General features: G+C 51.6%; 1 protein-coding gene across 1 annotated transcript in view; it reads right to left on the reverse strand.

Moving 5' to 3' along the window:
* Positions 1 to 1,108: 1,108 nt before the first annotated feature.
* The window catches only part of WDFY4 (WDFY family member 4), a 246,225-nt gene continuing 229,113 nt past the window's right edge, over positions 1,109 to 18,220 (reverse strand). Inside the window, exons 55-62 of the mRNA XM_080823652.1 lie at positions 17,262 to 17,409; positions 16,002 to 16,186; positions 14,970 to 15,128; positions 10,447 to 10,626; positions 8,456 to 8,638; positions 6,378 to 6,462; positions 2,601 to 2,712; positions 1,109 to 1,553 (exon numbers count right to left, since the gene is read on the reverse strand). Coding sequence (XP_080679778.1) covers positions 1,487 to 1,553; positions 2,601 to 2,712; positions 6,378 to 6,462; positions 8,456 to 8,638; positions 10,447 to 10,626; positions 14,970 to 15,128; positions 16,002 to 16,186; positions 17,262 to 17,409 — 1,119 coding nt within the window. The 3' untranslated portion in view covers positions 1,109 to 1,486. The remainder of the gene's footprint in view (positions 1,554 to 2,600; positions 2,713 to 6,377; positions 6,463 to 8,455; positions 8,639 to 10,446; positions 10,627 to 14,969; positions 15,129 to 16,001; positions 16,187 to 17,261; positions 17,410 to 18,220) is intronic.

An 18,220-nucleotide genomic window follows, 5' to 3' on the forward strand; every position in this document is an offset into this window, starting at 1 on the left:
GGGCCACCTCCTTCTGGGCTGAATTGCACCCTGGCCAAGTTCATCAGTTGAAGTCCTGATCCCTAGGACCTCAGAATGTGACAGTTTTTGGAGATAACATCTTTAAGGAGGTAATTAATGTAACATGAGGTCATGAGGAGGGACCTTACAATCCAACATGACTGGTATATTTATAAGAAGAGGAGGTTAGGACACAGACACAGGAGGAGATCCACGTGAGGACGCAGGCAGCCATCTACAAGGTGGGGAGAGACGCCCCAGAAGAAACCAACCGGGCCGACACCCTGTTCTTAAACTTCCCGGCTCCAGAACTGTGCAAAGCCTTTCTGTTTAAGCCACCCAGCCTGCGACACTGTATCCTGGCAGCCTGAGCCGACTACAAGAGCCACAGTATCGCCCGGGGCCTACCTAGGGCACAGGGCGTCCGTCTCTTCAGCGATCCCCCTCAAGTCACGTTTGTCTGCACAGACATCTTAGCCCCAAGACTCCAACAGTAAGACCTGACGCCATCCCCCCTCCTTTCCCAGTGATCTGGGGAAGCAAAAAGCAGCGTTCAGGATATGTTTGTCAAGTCAATGAGCCCAAGACAGCCTTTGGGCCAGCAGACCTTTCAGCCCTGGGAAAATGCGATGAATGGTGTTTTGAAACATGACAGCAGCCCCAGCCTTGATATTTATGACCCTGCTTCTTGCCATCCTGGGGAGTGGTGCTCTCTGCTCTTCAATTTATAGTCCTCCGGTGCAGCCCCAGACTGATGAGGGGATTGCAAATGGGCTGTCTGCTAAGAGCGCCGCCGGAGGCAGTGTGATCCTTGGCCCTGGGGTCAGACACGGGCCCTTCTCACCCAGGGAGGGGCCCAATGGACCTCAGAAGCACCCTTTCCTCCATCTCACAGAAGTAGGCCTCCTGAACATGACCCCTCGCTCCCCGTGAGCCCCTGTCTGGCAGGCAAGCCTGCAAGAGAGCCAGGCTCCACGGAGGGAGACAGGAGGGCCTGAGAAACACTCAGGGCGGGCTGTGCATCCCTGAGGCCTTCCTACCTTTCTAGGTCTGGGAGGCAAACACCTGAGTGGAAAAGGGGGGTGATTTTATACTCACGAGCCCTCTTGCTTCTGGAAAATAGTTGTTTTAATAAAATAAAGACAATCCAGTATTCCCATTAGTTTCCAGTAAGCGACCCTATTAGCCCTTTGAAAAGGTGAGTCTCATGAGTTCGTGGGCAGCTTGTGAGCGAGTGACGGTTTCCAGATCACTGCTCGCAGGCTCCCAGGCGCTCTCCTTTTTGTAGAGCGTGTCCTTGGACAATCCAAGGCCAAAGTCCCATGGGCCGTGGAGCAGTTCAGGGTGTGCAGCTCTGAGGGCCAGCAGCCCCTTCCTCGGGGGAGACTTCTCTGCGCCCCAGGGACTGCATCAGCCTGCATTCGCGGGGTGCTGCTGCCTCTCGGGACACACGCCGCTGGGCCAGACCTCTGCCGTCTCTTTCTTCCTACCCTTCTGCAGACCAGCAGAATATTCTCCCCTTCTCATCGCCGACCAGGAGTTTGGTCTGGTTTCTTGGGAAGAGAAGGAATAGATAGGAGTGTTAGAGCCAAGCCTGTGAGTCCTACTTATCCCAGACACCCCTCAGGAGACTGTGACACAGGGGGTTCAGTCCAGGACCCCATGGGACATGCACCTGGCCTCCACCTGAGGCAGGGGTGGGGGCGCTGGGAGGACAGGAGAATGTTTTGACTGTGGGGGAGGGGGACTTTTGAACTATGCGAGTTGTAGCCTCCCTTGTAATTTTGGGGGGACACTCCATGAGGTCCAGGCTCCAAGAGGCAGGGTGAAGCCCAGACTTTTCTCTCCAGCATCTCCAGTTGTGCCTGTTATCCTGTGAAGACACAGCTGGACCCCCCCAAACAAACAAATGGCAAGTTTTCCAGCAAAGAGTTAGGGCTCTGAACTCTCCGTCCCTTTGCCCATGGTCTCCCCTGGCTCACCTCACTTCAGTCTGGCTTCTAGAACTGAGTGCTTCCCACCACCATGAACCCCGAGCCACCCACTCCAGGGCAGTGAGGGAAGAAGGGAAGCAGCTCACAAAGGCCCGTGGCCTCCTGAGGCTACACTTCCTGCCGTGTGGGATGGATTAATGACGGTAAGCACCCCTTACTGCCATGGGGTAACTGGCAAGAATAAAATAATGTCTATCAAGGGTAGTGTCTGACACTTGGCCATTCTACATTGGCTTGGAGCTTTCAAAGGGCATTTTCTTTTTTCGATGAGGTAGGATCATCTGCACACCAAATGTTATAATCGGTAGTGGGCCTCAGGAAAAAAGTCCCTCTACGGCAAGAAACTACAAAGCCATATACTTTTACCTTTATGGTTTCTTTATGAGTTCACGGATATTTGAGAGAGAGAGAGCAAGAACATGTGTGTGTTAAAAAAATGTCCTAGGGCCCTACCCGGGCACCTCGTTTGCCTCTTGTGCCTTGTGGGCCCTCCCAGGTTCCTGCGGTACTGAGGCCACCTCCCAGGGCCAGGGGACCCGAGCCTAGAGCCAAGGGGCTTTTCTGGCGCCCCCTGCTGGAGGCCTGAAGAAGCCAGGCCTTGGTTACCTGGACACAGCCAGAGCTGTCACCGCAGGGCTGGTCTTGCTGGGCTTCCCGGTCAAGGCAAGGCTGACATCCAACTCTCGACACAGGGCAAGATTCTTCTCCCACCTGTGACCTGTGGGGATCATGGCAAGAGGGTTGCCTGAAACCCTGAGTGGCCTCACACACAGGCACGTGTGCGTCCACACGCGGGGCCACAAACACATACACACGTATTTATATTTGTGGTCAGCAACTTGTTAAATTGAGGGGGAAAATATATTTAATCTTGGCCTGTGCTGTTGCAAAAAGGGCCGTCCCAATTTAATTTGCAGCCTGTGATAGTTACATGTGCTGACGGGCCGCGGTATCCATTGTGTACCAAATTGGATTTGTGTATTATTGCTTTCTAAATTGCATGCCTAGTTCAGCAAAATTGTTCATCAGTGTTTACTGGCTTTATGCTTAATAAGATGCCCCACAATACCTTGCTGCCAGGATGTAATGCAGCCCGTAATTGCCTAGTAAAAATAAATTACATAAAGTCGGCATTATCAACTTATCTAAATCCTCTCACGCCACAACCAATAATTAAATGCTGAGAACGTTTTTTCAAAAAATATAACTCGATGATTGTTACTTCACTCATTTTCATGACTGCATTTGGGGACAGACAGTAATTCCTTCAGCATGGAGGGGTGAGGTGGAGAGACATCAGCTGCATCCATCCCCGCGAGGCCCCTCAGCAGCCGGGTGGAAAGACGCCGCTGCTGCTGCCCCAGCTGGGCCGAGGGGGCCTCTTCCCAGGCCCTGGGACATGCGTGTACCTTTTGTGTTTGTGCAGAAGTCCAGACAACAAGCCCTCCTCTAGCACTTTTTATGTACCAGATTAAGTCAAAATCTACGGGGTGATTCCTAAAATGAATTGTGCTCCCCAGGGTTGGTCTTCGCTTCAAATGACAAATAAATGAATCCCAGGCAGAAATTAGATTACATCTGGACACAAATGCAGCATCCTTAATGTCTTCAAAGATCACCTCTCTTGCCTCTTACGGCATCTGAGGGATACAGCGATATCCACACCAATAGGACACGTGTGCAAATATCTGTGTGTCACACCCAGAACTGTCACTTTCCAGCAAACCCGTTTCACGCAGTGTTTTGAGAACAGCAAGACATCTACTGGCTCGCGTTTGTAAGTCTGCATATGGACGTTCTAGCTCCATACTGTGGGTCACCTGGTTTTCAACAATGTGTCAGTGCCCTCATGTCATTTCACCTGAATCCTCCCTTGAACTGTGATCACAGCCCTGGCACATAATTCTATTTGACAGCGGTGACCTCAAGCAGGGCAGGACAAATGGCAGGGCAAGATGTGGGCCTGGGCCTGGGTGGCTGGGGGAGGGTGTGGATCTTGGCAGCCTGAAACTCTTGTGAGCTCCCTAATGTCATCAGCTGGTATACGAGTCAGGAAGGCTCTTACAAGCGTGTGAAAATTGCAAGGATGACCTGCATTTTGTTGGGTAGATTCTTGTCTATGTCCTATTGTTTTTCTGCTCTCATTTTTCTCATTCTCTATTATTTTTCTACTCCCTACTAGGGAGTAGGAGTGTCTCCAGCTGATGGGGTGGGGGGAACTGAGGGACAGAGAAGCTACTGGGGACAGAACCAGGTCCAGAGCCTTGTTTCCTGCTTTTTATCTCACTTCCCATTGCTCTGGACCCCATTCCCAATGAGCACAATCTCAGCACAACTGCTGATCCTGAGTAGACATCCATGAATATGCTGGCACTTCAGGAACCAGTAGAAAGTCTCTGAGGTGCCCTTTGTTCATCTCTCCTTCCATTCACCCAGCATTCTGTTCAGGCATCCATTTATCTACCTTTTCCTCACTGGGCCTCCATAGCTCCAGAAATGTGCAGTGGTGCCCGAGCCTCAACTAGCATGCCCTCAAGCAGGTGTACCATGCACTTGTTCATGGGCAGAGAATAAGGATCCTGTGCTAGCTCTCTTCCACGTACGTGGCCGTGGGGAGGACATTTGGCCCCTGCTCTCCAAGGAAGTGCTGTCAGTTTCTTAAAATGCACCAGCCCCACTCATCTTCCTTTTTAAGCTGAGATGGGCTGATTCCTTATCGTCCCAAAGGACCCTTGAGACACTAGGAACAATGAAGTGAATGTGGTTGTAGATCCTCGTGAGGTCGCTGGTCTGGGCAGCCCAGATTACTGACAAGTGTTCCCGGATGGCCTTACTTTGAAGGAAAGGATTCCCAGTGCAGAGCCTGGGACCTAGTAAGGGCTGATCAGATGTCTGTGTATGCTTGTGTGAAGACAAAAAAACCCATAAATGGATGACTAAATGGCTCAAGAAGGTGTGGAGTACATTCTAGAAAGGAACTAACTGAAAATGTCTACTCTTTTCAGAAGACAGCCTTCAGAACTCTGGAAAATTCTCTCCCATGAAAGATCATGGGTCCCGAGATGCAGAGCAAACCAGAGGGACTCAGGATGACAGGAGAATCCCTTCATGGTAACATGTTTCCTTTCCTCATGGACACCGAGAAAGATGTCTCAGTTCTGCACCAAAATCTTGGATGAATACAGAGCTGAGAAAGGTTTGCTGCATTGGAGGAGCTGATGGTGGGGGCCGTGGGGACAGCTGGGGTAGAAGAGAAGGAGGTGATGGCTTTGATGGTGACCTTTGTGCCTGTGGTCAGGGGGTGGTTTTGTCGATGGTGATGTGTGGCAGGATTTGCGGTCGAGGTTAGTCTGGCGGTGTGAAGTTAGTCTGAGGTTGGTTGAGTCTGAACAGTAGTAGTCATATAACTTTGGGCAAGTTACTAAGCCTCTCTGTGCTTCAATTCCCTTATCCTACACAGGGGTGTCATAGCAAAATCGACCTCACATGATTGCTGTGACAAATAAGAGAATGTGTGGCAAGCGTGCACCATGGTAAGCCTGGCCAGTCCTTTCCCTCCGAGTTCTGTAATGGCGGCCAGGCTGGTGGTGGTACCAAGCGGCCGTGATAGCAAGAGAGAGAGCAGATTCCCCTGCCTCAGTCCCATCTGCCACAACCCAAAGAGGGCTCCAGAAAAGTTGTTCTCTTACTTCGGTGCACACCCCACTTACCTGGGGACGTGTTGGATAAGGAAATCTAACAACCCCCTATCATTTTCTGGAGCTTAAGGTAGATCTACATTTTTAATAAGGCTTCTGGGTGATATTGATGCAGAGGGCACCAAGACCCACTTTGAAGGGCTTGCTATGGGGTTGGGTGGGTTGAGCCAGGATCCACAGGGCACGCTAGGGCACTATGAAACCACTTCCTCTCCCTAGGCATATGGCAAGGCCCATCCCTGTCCCCTCCTTGCTCCTGTGTGTAGCCTGGCTGTCTAGGCAAGCAGGTGTTTGGACCCAGGCCCTGGGCTGGAAAGTTTGGGATTGAAGGGGAGATGGAGAACATCCAACCGAGCTCTGCAAGTTGTATCCCCTACTCTCCCTGCTCTGAAGCTCATGGGCTCCTGACAGTCACCGTCTCCACTGTTCTCATGTCTGAGGAGCAGCACAGAGCTCACTGGTCCCTGCGTGATGGGACCAGGATGCAACAGGACTTCTCCACGATGCTTCACATCCCACTAGCAGCTTGCAGTTAATGGCTCTGTCCCCCCGACCTGGCAACATCCAGAGAGACTCAATGGCTTCCCTGGGCTCGTAGGCCTGACTGGCGCTACAGGACGGGAGAGAGAGGACAGGGAAGACTGTGCAAGGCAAGCATGCCCCACGCCCTCAGCCAGGCACGTACCTCTAGGGCTTGGAGGTGGAGTTGAGGGCTCCTCTGGGGCTGCAAGCCCGGGAACAGATGTCTTCATGTCCTCGGTCCTCCAAATCTGCCCAGAAAAGAGACAAAAAGAACATCTTTCTGGCTGGAGAAATGATCCTGTCTGCAGGTGTGGGCCTCTCATCCAAGGGACTCTGAGGGAGTCACTGAGGGAAGGGCAGGAGAATGGCCCCTTTCACCTCCAGGACTAATGTATTCTCTGGGAGAAATTACTCAGGCTTCAGCCAAGCACAGCTGCCACTTGGTGGGTTCACTCCGCACTCTTGTGACAGGACCTCTGCCCTCGACCTCAGCTGTAGGGGTGAGACTCAGCAGCAAGCTCTTGCCATTTTACTCAGCTAATGCCCTCTCATCCCATGGCCACCATCCCTGGAGGCCTCCCTCACCACTCAGCAGCTAGGCCTCCCCATCCTCTGTGTCTGGCTCTTGGTCCCAAGCCCTCCTATGAGTGTCCTCAGGCTGACCACGTAGGACTTCTCACTTGCTGAGTCTGGAAGTTCTGTAGCCAAAGGATAAGGACAAGCCTCCTCTAATGCTTCTGTGAGCTCCATACTAGGCCTAACACTGCCCCGGGCCATCCCAGGAGCTCTGCGACCATCCTGGATGAATGAGGGCCGAGTGTACGAAAGACCCCCACTCACAACTTGGGGTCCTGTGGAAGAAATGCACCTGCTGCTCAGACAGCCTGGGCTCCTCTGACTGACCCACAGTGTGGATCATGCCCCACCAAGCCCAGGCCTCGCTGGCCTCCTCATATTCTGGCTAGCCCAGGACATGCTTTCTGCAGAGACCATGAGCCCCTGGCTAGCCCAGGACCCTGCTTTCTGCAGAGAACATGAGCCCCTGCGAGCCCACAGACATGGCTTCTTGAGGGGCCTTCCTCAGTCTTGTCTCTTGCTGGCACACAGGAAGCTTTCATAAGCATTTGTAGAGTTCAATGAGCCTTTTCCTGAATACCTTGTGGCATTCAGTTGACATTTCCTTTCATAAACTGTGGAATTCAATTGACAGTTTCTTGAGGAAGCCTCTGAATTATTCCTTATCTTTATTTATTCCTTCATCTTTCCTGTCAGTCTCAGAAAAATTACCTTGTTCTTCCTGTGCTAATCCTCACACCTCAGTGTTTCTGTTTCCTTCTCTTCCTGGTTTCTTGGGGCTCTCCCTCACCGTGGCCTGCCTCAGAGGATCCATGACACTCTTTGATTATCCTGGTCATAGTGTGGGCTGCATACAAGTATTTTCTGTTTGTCTTCTCTTCTAGGATATGAGCATCTTGAAGGTAAGGGCCTATTACCATTAATTTGTGTGTCCCCTATGGCTTGTATGAAGAGTTCGGCACAGAGCTAGAATTAGGGGATGGATACATCATAGATGAACAGACATGTGGGTGGATAGATGGACTCGTGGGTAAATGGATGTATATATAGAAGGAAAGATCATTGGATAGAGAGATAAGAACAAAAGAAGGAAGGGAGGGATGGAGGCAGGGGAGGGAGGGAGGAAGGAAGGAAAGAAAGAAGAAATGGCAGAGAGATAAATAGTTGGGGAGGTCGGTAGTTGTATTATTGGACAGATGGATAGGTAGATGGAGGAATGGATGGGTAGATGAAAAGACGGATGGAAGGGTGGATGGATGGATGGATGAATAGGTATAGACATAAACAGCTGGATGGATTAGTGGGTGAAGAATAGAATTAGTGGGTGGATGGATGGCCAAGTGTGTGAATGGATGGCCCAAATATTTCTTTTCAGCACTGGGCTATGTTCTTGTGCATTTGACCATTCAGCTCTCACATCTTGTGATATTAAGTGTTTCATTACATAAGTATGTGGGTATATAAAATTCTATATATATGAATTTATTTATTTACTTTTTGCTAGGAGTGGGCCTTGCCCTTGTCCTCACTTGCTACGGAGACCTGGTCTGGCATGCCTCCTGGTTTCAAATGCAGCCTATACATTTAGACTCTTGGAGGAAGTGAGCGAAACAGAGAAAAACACTTTCTTGTACCATGCTTTCATTCCGCCCAAGACACACCTACCCGAACCATGCCGTCTTGACTCCCAGTGATGATGACATGGTTCGTGTCCCATGCTGGCCCCTCCATCACGCAGCAGCAGGTTATGGCTCCTTCAGGGCCCCAGGCAGTGGTGATGCTGGCCAGGGGGTGTCCATTGACATTCCATAGAGACAAGTGGGCTCCCGCACAGGAGACAATGGTGCCCTGCAACCGTGAGAGTTGGCTTGACTCCATGCTGGGGTCACTGCCTGCCCAGCTGCCCCTTGCTCCACCAGAGTTTATACACCGAAGCACTGTTATCCTGCTCTCTTCTGAAGACTAACCAATGTAATCCAAGACCTTCTAAGACACCCACTTCTTCCCAGATGGCTCTTAGGTCTGCTGTGTTTGCACACACTGCAAATTCCTGGAGATTTTCCTATTGCAATCACATGTTTGGATACTGCTTTCCCTGACACAAGCTGGCTGGCTCACCCTCTGGGCTCCTCCCACAGCCTTCTCACTGACCATATACTGGCTAGCATAGAAGACCTAGCTTGGAGACTGCCCCTGGCTCAGGACATGGGCCCTATACCTGGCTGGGCAGCCCTGTATCCCTGAAGAAAATCAGCATATCACCTGGTGGAGGATGAGGAAAGAGGTTTGGATGATTGAGTATGGATCATAAAATTGGACAGTGTCCCTCTGAAGGGAATTTCTGAGGAAAAATGTCCCCATTTAATCTCCTGTAATGTTTATACCCAGAGTTTTCTTCTTAAGTCCTTGTCTATGTTACAGCCAATGATGTAGTGGTCGCTGTTGCTGAAGCCTCATAAACCAGCTGGAGCCATGCCTTTGAGCCTTTCCCTAACCACAAAAGGGATGTAGGGAACTCAGTGCCCCTCCATAGCTCCCTGGACTGGGGTCCATCGTGTCCTTTCCTGAATTTTTTGATATAGAGTCTGCTTGAGGCCAATGGCCATGTCTGATATATCTCTGTCCAGTACCCAGCACCGGGCCCAGCAGGACAAGTTGAAGTCAACAAGTTGTTGTCCTGATGTTAAGTCTTCTCTGAGGACTGAAGACATTATTTACGGGTTTTATGCTCTCTCAGATCAGGGTTTGGTTCCCTTCCTTATACATCCCCCAATTCATCCATTTACTCATTATCCACCCATCTATCCATTCACACACCCACTCTATCTGCCCATCTACATATCTGCCCACTAATTCACCCAATATCCATCCACTCACATACCTATTCATCCATCCATCCATCCATCCATCCATCCATCCATCCATCCACCCTCTATCTGCCCATGCAACATTCATCCTGGATCAGGCCTATGTGGAGACCACTTTTGACTAAAACTGGTACCAGGAGCCTTCTTGATCATCTCCCCTCTTTCTATTATCCCCTCGCTCATTCCGCCCATGCACTGATCTGGGTGTTTCTGTGAGTAGATGCAGAGGCTTTGAATCCTCAGGGAACCCCATGCCCTAAAATGGGGATACCAGCCTGTGAGAAACTCCACACTGAGGTTTAGATAAATATTTCTCTCTCTCTCTCTCTTCTGTCTGTCTCTGTCTCACACACACACATGTTCCTGACTGGCTCATCTATGGCAGCCAGCACGGAGGAACAAAGCAGAAGCACTTCCTGCTATGGAGACCAGAAGCACCTGCTGAATTAACACTGGTTTGCAGTCACTGAGCTGAATTAGTCAAGCCGAGCAGATCTCTTACCAAAGCCAACTTCATGCCTGTGCCAGAACAGACACTTCCCACCACCCCCACCACCCCTACAACGCCCACCACCCTGAGGGAGAAAAATAAAAAAGGAAAAAAAAATCTAGCCCGAGATGCTGCACATGTTGAGGGCTCCACTTTGCCTGAGTAAAGAACATGCCACACATCCGGGAGCCTCTTCACATTCTTGGGGGGTCAGCCTCTCTTTGTCCCCGGGTTTTCTCTTGGGGCACTACACCATGCTGCGAAGCAGGCTCCCGGATATCGAGAAGGCAGGGCCGTACCGAGACATCACTGATGGCGAGAGCAGAGATGCCCTCTCGGTGGGTGGGCAGTCGGGCCACGTGGGTGAGGTGGTCCAGGTCCCATAGGATGCAGGTGCAGTCTTGGGAGCCACTGACCAGGAGGCTGAAGGTGACCGACGCTGCCAGGCATGTGACAGCCTGGGTGTGTCCATACAAGGCCTGGAGACAAGAGGCAGACCCAGAGGTTATGAGAGGGACCTTCAATCCAGCTACTTGGGGAGATATCCAGCCCTCCCTTTCACTGTTGGGTCCCAGAGGAGGAAACAGAGATTCAGGGTGATTCTGTGATTCCAAGGTCTGTGGTTTGTGTGCTCCTGCGTGTGTGCGTGTGCATGTGCGTGTGTCTATGCTGGCCTCTCAGCTCAGTCCCATTCATCTCTGGGAGCTGAGGCCCAGTCAGGATCTGCAGTCCTTTTGTCATAAGCGAAACACAGGCCAGTAGCACCCTCTTGCTGTGTGCTCACCTGCACTTGTCTTGCATCTGGTCAGTCATATGCAAGGACAGTGATTTGCAAAGTGTGGCCTTCCAAACAGGTGCATAAGCGTCACCTAGGAACATGCTAGAAATGCAAATTCTTGGGTCCTATCTAAGACCTACTGAATCAGAAACTCTGGGGTTGGGGTCCCAAAACACGGGTTCTCACAAGTCCTCCGGGAAATGTTCTTGCATGCTCAAGTTTGAGCATCACACCAAGGGAGCCTCAGAAACAAATATGCGTCTGCCCGCTAAAATGGGAAGAAGGCAGGGAAGTCAGGTCATAGTGAAAAAACACGTGACTTTTCACGTGAGATGGGTCTAGGTTCATGGCCCGTCAGGCCACTTGGCAACTTGGTCCTGGCCCTCAGGTTGGCCTGTGCTGCTTCTGGCCTGGCTCATAGATGCTCACGTATCCAGATAAGGCCAGAGCCTTTGCTCCCCGGGGATGCGTGGCAGAGGGGCTGGGGTGACCCGACACCCCCAGGCCCACTGCTGCTGGCAACAGTGTGGTTTCCATCACAACCGTCCCAGAAGCTGCCAGGTAAGCCTGATCTGAGAGCTCCCGCGTGCTCCTGTGCTGCCGTCCTCTGGAATCAGCCAGAGAAGTGCAGAGGTGGCATTCTGAAAGGTGATTACCCTGGCTTACCTAGCGGTAAACCTCCGCCCTCAGGACAGATGACTGCTCGCTCATTTGGGTCAATGAGGCTGAGCTTCATTATTCAAAGCTGTCACTTTGCCTGGTCACTGCAATTAAAAGTTCTGCCAAGGATCCCTGTTTGTTTCTAATAGGTCCTAATGTGGCACTAAGCAGCTGGTGCTGGCAAGATTCTGGTCGTGACCCACAGAAGAGGGAAGGGGTCATCTTAGGAAACGGGAAGCTGTCTAAATGAAGAGAAAAGCAGAGGCTTTGCCCGGAGCTCTGATGACTAAGTTCTGACCGCAGGGGACATGCTGACTCCAAAGCTTGTAAGCCGGGGGATTCTGGAGTCAGGGCAGGGGATTCAGAAGGAGAAGCTCTGAGCCCAAGGGCCCACGTGCGTGCTGTCCATTAATGGAGCCAAGTCTGCTGCTTTCTGAGGGGAGGCACCGGAGAGTGAGGAGGACCAGCCTGCGTGCAGACACGGCCCACCCACGTCAGGCTTACTGTCTCCCACCGTCAGGCACTCAGCCACCCCTGTTGGGAAAGGCTGGGGAAATCAGCGAAGAGGACAGCAGATTTAAATGTGTCCTCTACTGGCTCTTTTGTTTTCTCAGGAAACAGTAGTCCCCCTTATCCATGGGGGATAGGCTCCAAGACCCTCAGGAGATGCCTGAAACTGGATAGTACTGAACGCTATGTCTGCTGTGTTTTTGTTTTCCTATACATACATACCTATGAAAAAATTTAACTTATGGATTGGGCACAGTAACAGATGAAGAGCAATAACTAATAATAAAATCGGATAGTTACAACAACATACTGTAATAAAAGTTATGCAAATGTGGCCTCTCTCTCTCGAAAAATCTTATCAGACCCTGTACTCCCCCTTCCTGTGATGATGTGAGTTGATAAGATGACACGAGGGGAATGACATAGGCACCATGACACGGTGTTACCCTACTACTAACCTCCTGACAATGAGTCAGAAGGAGGAGTATCTGCTTCCAGGTCACAGCTGACCGGCAGGTAACAGAGACCACAGGAAGTGAAACCAGAATAAAGGCGGGGGGTGGGGAGGGCACTACCGCTGTACCTGTCTCCACGGCCAATTAAAATAACCGCACAATACCATCATACCTAACTAAAGTAGCACAAAATAAGTAAAATAAAAGCCTTGAGAAATAATTGCTCATGCTGGACACCTGTGGCAAGACGCGGAGTCATCGGTGGCACCGAAAAGCTATGGGACCACTGGAGATAAAGCACTATGTCCCTGCTTGGTAATTCTACTTCTTGAAATTTATTTTAAGGAAACAATTAATCAGAAGCAAACAGCAATCTATATAAGTTGTTTTCCGCAGCACTATTTAAAATAGTTAAAATGTGGGAGTAATGTAATTGTCTAGTTTTAGAAGAAATGGTTTATTAAACTGTGGTGCGCTAGACATAACAAAACAACTGAGATGTAATTTTATGGAAATGGAATAATATGGAACAATTGAAATGTAAATTATAGAGACTGTGGAAAAGCAGAACCAATTGGATAGGCTGGGCGAAAATGGAATAAACATATCTGCACAAAGATCAGAATAGTATAAATATGTATATCTGGGGAGGGCAGGAGCAACAATGAAAACTTTTATAGGGATTAGAGAGAACTGCTCAACTTTGAAGTGAATTTGAAATTTGTCTTTAATGTTGTAGAATCTTTAAAAAACACTTAAAAAAGTTTATGAAACTATTTTTTTTTTTTTTTTTTTTTTTTTTTAGTTTATGAAACTATTTAATGATGGTTTTGTCAACAAGTCAGGGACAGATCCCCTCACTGAGCAGTTGGGAGGCTGGGGGATCCCCAAAGTCATGTCAGCCCCTATAGGTAAATGAGAAAGTGTTCTATTTCACCTAGGAGATAAGAGCGGGTGGGATTCCCCATCCCTTTCCCTCTTGATTTATTAACTAGGAGAGGATGATGACTGACATTTTTATGCTGTCGGTACCGGGGCTTTTACAGTTCATCTTCATTTCTAAAAGGGACCTCGGAGCAGCGGGGGGAGGCCCCTTCCCCACCTCCCCATGACCAGTTCTCCCTCAGGCTGGATCTCTGGCTGTCCCCACAGTGGTGACTTGGACAGGGGAATGCTCCGCAGAGGAATGCACGGGCTCTTTATTCAGATCTGGAATTAGAACCCAGCCCCCTAACTGCAATTCATGGAAAGAGCTGGGAAACCCAAAATGCTATGAAAACGTGAAAAGGCAGGGTGCTCTGAGGTTGGTTTTGGAGGACCACTTTGGAGAGTCTGGTGAAGGCAGCCTGCACTTGGCCCATACTGCTGCTCCCCCAACCCCCCTAGCAGGTGCCCCTGCTCCTGCAGGGTTCATCAGCCCCCTCAACACTGACTTCCTTCTCTTCACATTCACTGAGAGCCCATTGTGCACCAGCCATGTGCTGGGCGGGGCTTCAAAAGCATCCAGAGGAACCCAAGATCAGTTCCTGTGAAACATGTTTAGTTTAGGAAATTTGGCCCATGGTGAGTTTTGTATGATTCTTTTGGGTTTCTCATTATCTAGGGTCTCTATGGCTAACTACAAGACAGATAGAAACATAAGTTGCCCTTTAGAGTTGAGGATACCTAGTGGTACTCTCAGTCAAGTTCAAGGGTGCACAGGCAGGAAGCGTGGGTTTCAAGTTAGATTGACGGAGATTAAAGAACAAACTCTCTCTCTCTGAGCTTCAGTGTCCTCCTGAGAAAGTGAGCATAACTGTGTGTGCTTTACAGGAGTAAGATGAACGTATGGGGTCGTTAAGTAAACAGTAAGGACACTCGGCTTGTTATTAGAGCAGCGGTCGTTCCAGAAGCAGGACCAGAAGGAGTCCACTGTCCCCTGCTTCTGCTCTCTTCCTGCACAACCACTTCTGTTCTGAAACAGCCTCTCCATTCCTGCCTCTGGGACAAGTCCCTTAACTTCCTTGCACCTGCTTTTTTTTTTCAGCGGTGAAGTCTGGATGATAATAGTACCTATTTTACAGGGCTATTGAGAAGGCAAAACGAGGCTGTGGGCATAAGCATGTCCCTGGCACATGGTCAAAAATGTTCTCTAGTGCAAGGAATCTGGTTTCGCTGGCTCTGCGGCGCACGCAAGTGGCATCTCTCCCAGAGGCGTGGGTCTCCATGGGGGGCACCTGCCCTGAGGGCTTGTCAAATCCCCCATGGGCATGAAACCGTGGCCCTCTCATGGCACAGAGCTGTGTGGCACCCCACAGGGCCTCACTGTGTTCTCTGCTCCTGAGCGAGGCGGGGCTCTCAGTGCTCAGGAAGTTGGGCCACACCAGACCATGCACTTGCCCCCGGCACCCCAGCACCATCCCCACCTGAGGCACCATACCTTCCTGAGGTGCAGGCTTCTTGGGCGGCCTTTGGCTATGCTGAGCTCCCACACACACACCACAGCGCTGGCCCCAGAGGTGATGATCGTGGTGGGGGCTGGGCACACGGTACACAGACAGCGGCCCCAGGCAGCCAGGTTCTCGAACGTCATTAGGATCTAGAAGATATAAGTGGGATGAACACTGTTACCCCAGCCAGCACAGGGCTGGGAGCCGGGATAGGGTGACAGAGAGAAAAAGGCAGGTCTGGATACTGCTGCCCTGTGTGCCACGGGAACTGGGGGGCATGTCACTTGTTCGGGAGGCTGGCTCTGGTGACAAAATCCAGGCAGTTCAAGCCTGTCCCCAGGGAGCTCATACTCTAGGGAGTGGGAAGGCCAACGACAGCCTGAGGTGGTCAGAGACAGCTTTCAGGAGGGACTGACATCTGGGACTGGTTTCTGGCTGCCTCATGAAGTGGTAGGGAAGGCTGAGGGTGGGGAGAGAGGGCTTGTTGGGCAGGGAGTTCATGCATGTGACCGGTGGGTGGGAATTAGGGTGGGAAGGAAGAGTGGGGAGGCAAGGAGCCTGGGAGGCTGCCAGGGCCACAGCAAGAAGTGAGCTCGCTGGATGAGCCGAGGTAAGGGTGGAGGAAGACTAGCCAGATAGTTGGCTTCTGGTACCAGCTGAATGCCCAGTGACTGTCCTTTGACTTGGAGCCATGACTGGGGCCAGAGGAACCCTGACTTCCCACCCAGGCTGAGTAAAAGTCTGAGTGGCCTTCATGCAGCCGAGTGACCAGGTGGTGACAGAGACTGCTCTGAGGTGACAGTGTGCACTGAGAACTTGCAAGCTCCACTCCTTGGAACCCAGGCCTCCCAGGCCCCTCCCAGGCAAGGGGCACAGCCACATGGAGGTGGTGGGGTGTGGGCAGCTGTGCCTGCTTTGGGCCAGCCTGTCTCCTGACTGCCTCTGCCCCGGCAGATGGAGGCTGAGACCCTGAGCCTGAGGCCGAGACCCTGAGCCTGCGCCCGTGCCCCATGCCCACCCACCTTGTCAGAGCCGTAGTTCCCCAGGCAGCAGCTGAAGTCATCAAAGCCCCAGCTGAAGGTCCTGTTCCCAAGAGGAGGCAGCAGCACCTTGTTCCTCTCCACGGCCAGGATGCTCTTCTCGGTCGGGACGATGTGGCCAATGGCTCCTTTGGGGGATTCAGAGCCTAGAGAGAAAAGGTACATATCTACTCCCCAGTTAGTATGGTGGAGCTTACACACCAAAGGTCAAGACCCGCTATCACTGGGCCCAGAGAGGTGCCGTGGCAGGTGACACAGACTTGGCAAAGCATCAGCCTGGGCAGGCGCCGCTGGCTCGCCAGGGCACGTCACTCGAGGGCCTCACTCGTGTTAGACCCTGGTCCCAAGCTGGGTGCCCTGGGCCTCAGTTTGTCCCCTGCTTTCACATATACATGAAGCTCGCATGTGGCCATGCAGGTCTTCAGTGTCTCTAAGGGCTGATGCCAGGGGAGCAGTGGCTGAGGCTGTCTGGGTGATGGCACAAAGCCATAGGAGCCTTGGGGGCTCTGCCTTTCCTGCCCCTCCCAGGCACCTTATCTAGCGGGGCGGGGTGCGCCAAAGGCCCTGTTCTTAGATTTAAAGGGGAAGAAAAGACACATCACAAAACCCCAACAAACCCAACCTTATAGTCCTTATACAAGTCCAGAATGTTGCCCCATGTAGTGCGAGTTCCCCAAAGCCGAGCAGCCCACAGGTGGCGCAGACATCAGACCTCACACACACCGTGTCTCTAGGAAGCAGCCGGGCTGGAACTCCCACTGGGCCATCTGTCCAGGACAGATGATCCTGCCTAAGGGCTGCAGGCCCACCCGGGGACTCGGGAGCAACTGTGACCATGAGTACCAAGGAGCAGAGGCTGCAACCCTCCCTCGGGGAATCTGGGACTTCCTCACTTGACTTTGGATGTGAGGAGAAGTGTATGTCCAACAAGAAAGAGAGAGAGAGGGAGAAAGAGGTGTGTGTGTGCGCACACGTGTGTGCACGCACACGCTCACATACATGAAAGAGAGGAATGTGTGTCTTAGACAGACAGATAGGTGAGTCTGTCAGGATTTAACAGAGGTGGTTCTGGACATTTCCGGAGCAGACCTCCCCAGATCCCTTTTGTGACTAGAGACGCAGCCATCTCAAGTCAGACCCAAGATCCTGAAGGGTCTGTGCCCCTGAACCTCCAAAGGAACAACAGTCACTGAAGGCACAATCTGGGGCAGGGCGCCAAACAAAGCAAGACCAGGTAGTCACCTTTGACTGTGACCTGGGAGGGCTTCAGTGCCTGCAGATTGTAGAAGAAGGGCTGCGGGTGGCTGGGCAGGCTCCCAGGCAGGGCGGCATCCTTTCCAGGTGAAGGCTTGCCCGCAGCGGTCCTGGCTGGGTGGGGTTTTGTAAAGAGCTGGAGAGACAGGGGACAGACACAGACCACACAAGTCATTAGGGACAGATGGCCAGAGGCGGCAGCGGCAGTGGCCTCATGTAAGTCGCGCTCTGCTCTGAGTGCTGCCTGCACTGGGCTTGCTCCTGACTGAGATGAGCGTGAACAGAACTCTCTGGATTAGCCCTCAGAGGGTGCAGGTGAGAGGCTTGGGGCTCAGAGAGGGGCAGCTCCTTTCTCCAGCTCCTAGTGTTGGACTAGCAGAAAGAGCCCTCCTGGCTGCCAACTGTCATTTTTCCCATGCTGCCTGGTTGCAGGATGACCTCCCTGAGGAGCCCTGGTCCCCGGCAGAGCTGCCTCTCCTATCATGGGCTCAGAATGACCCCCTTTCCTCTCTAGATCACATGTCTCTCTTCATTTGCTTGAGCTATTTCTCATTTTTTTTTTCTCCTTTCCCTTACAAACTCTCTGCCGGAGCACCCATCTGGGCAGCAACACAGAATTCTCTAATAGCATCCATTCAAACATTCCAAAGAGCACAGGCAACCCCCATTAGTGGCCTTTTTTAATTTTCTTTTTTCTTAGATCTCTGCTGTCAAATTGTCCCTAATGCCAAACTTTTTCATAACCAGGCAACACGTGAAGTACAAGGCCACGCTGCCGGCAGAATCTTGCTGCTGCCACAGCGGACAGCCGAGACCACCTAGCCATATTCCCCTCCCCAACGAGGCCGTGTTTTCCAGTTATCGGGCCCACGCTTCTGCTCCTCGATGGAAACATCCACTGGGTGCCACAACGGAGGGGTGGGAGCTGGCCCCCGCTGGGCACAGGG

The sequence above is a fragment of the Martes martes genome, assembly GCF_963455335.1.
Source record: "Martes martes genome assembly, chromosome: 14".
In the NCBI taxonomy this organism is placed as follows: Eukaryota; Metazoa; Chordata; class Mammalia; order Carnivora; family Mustelidae; genus Martes; species Martes martes.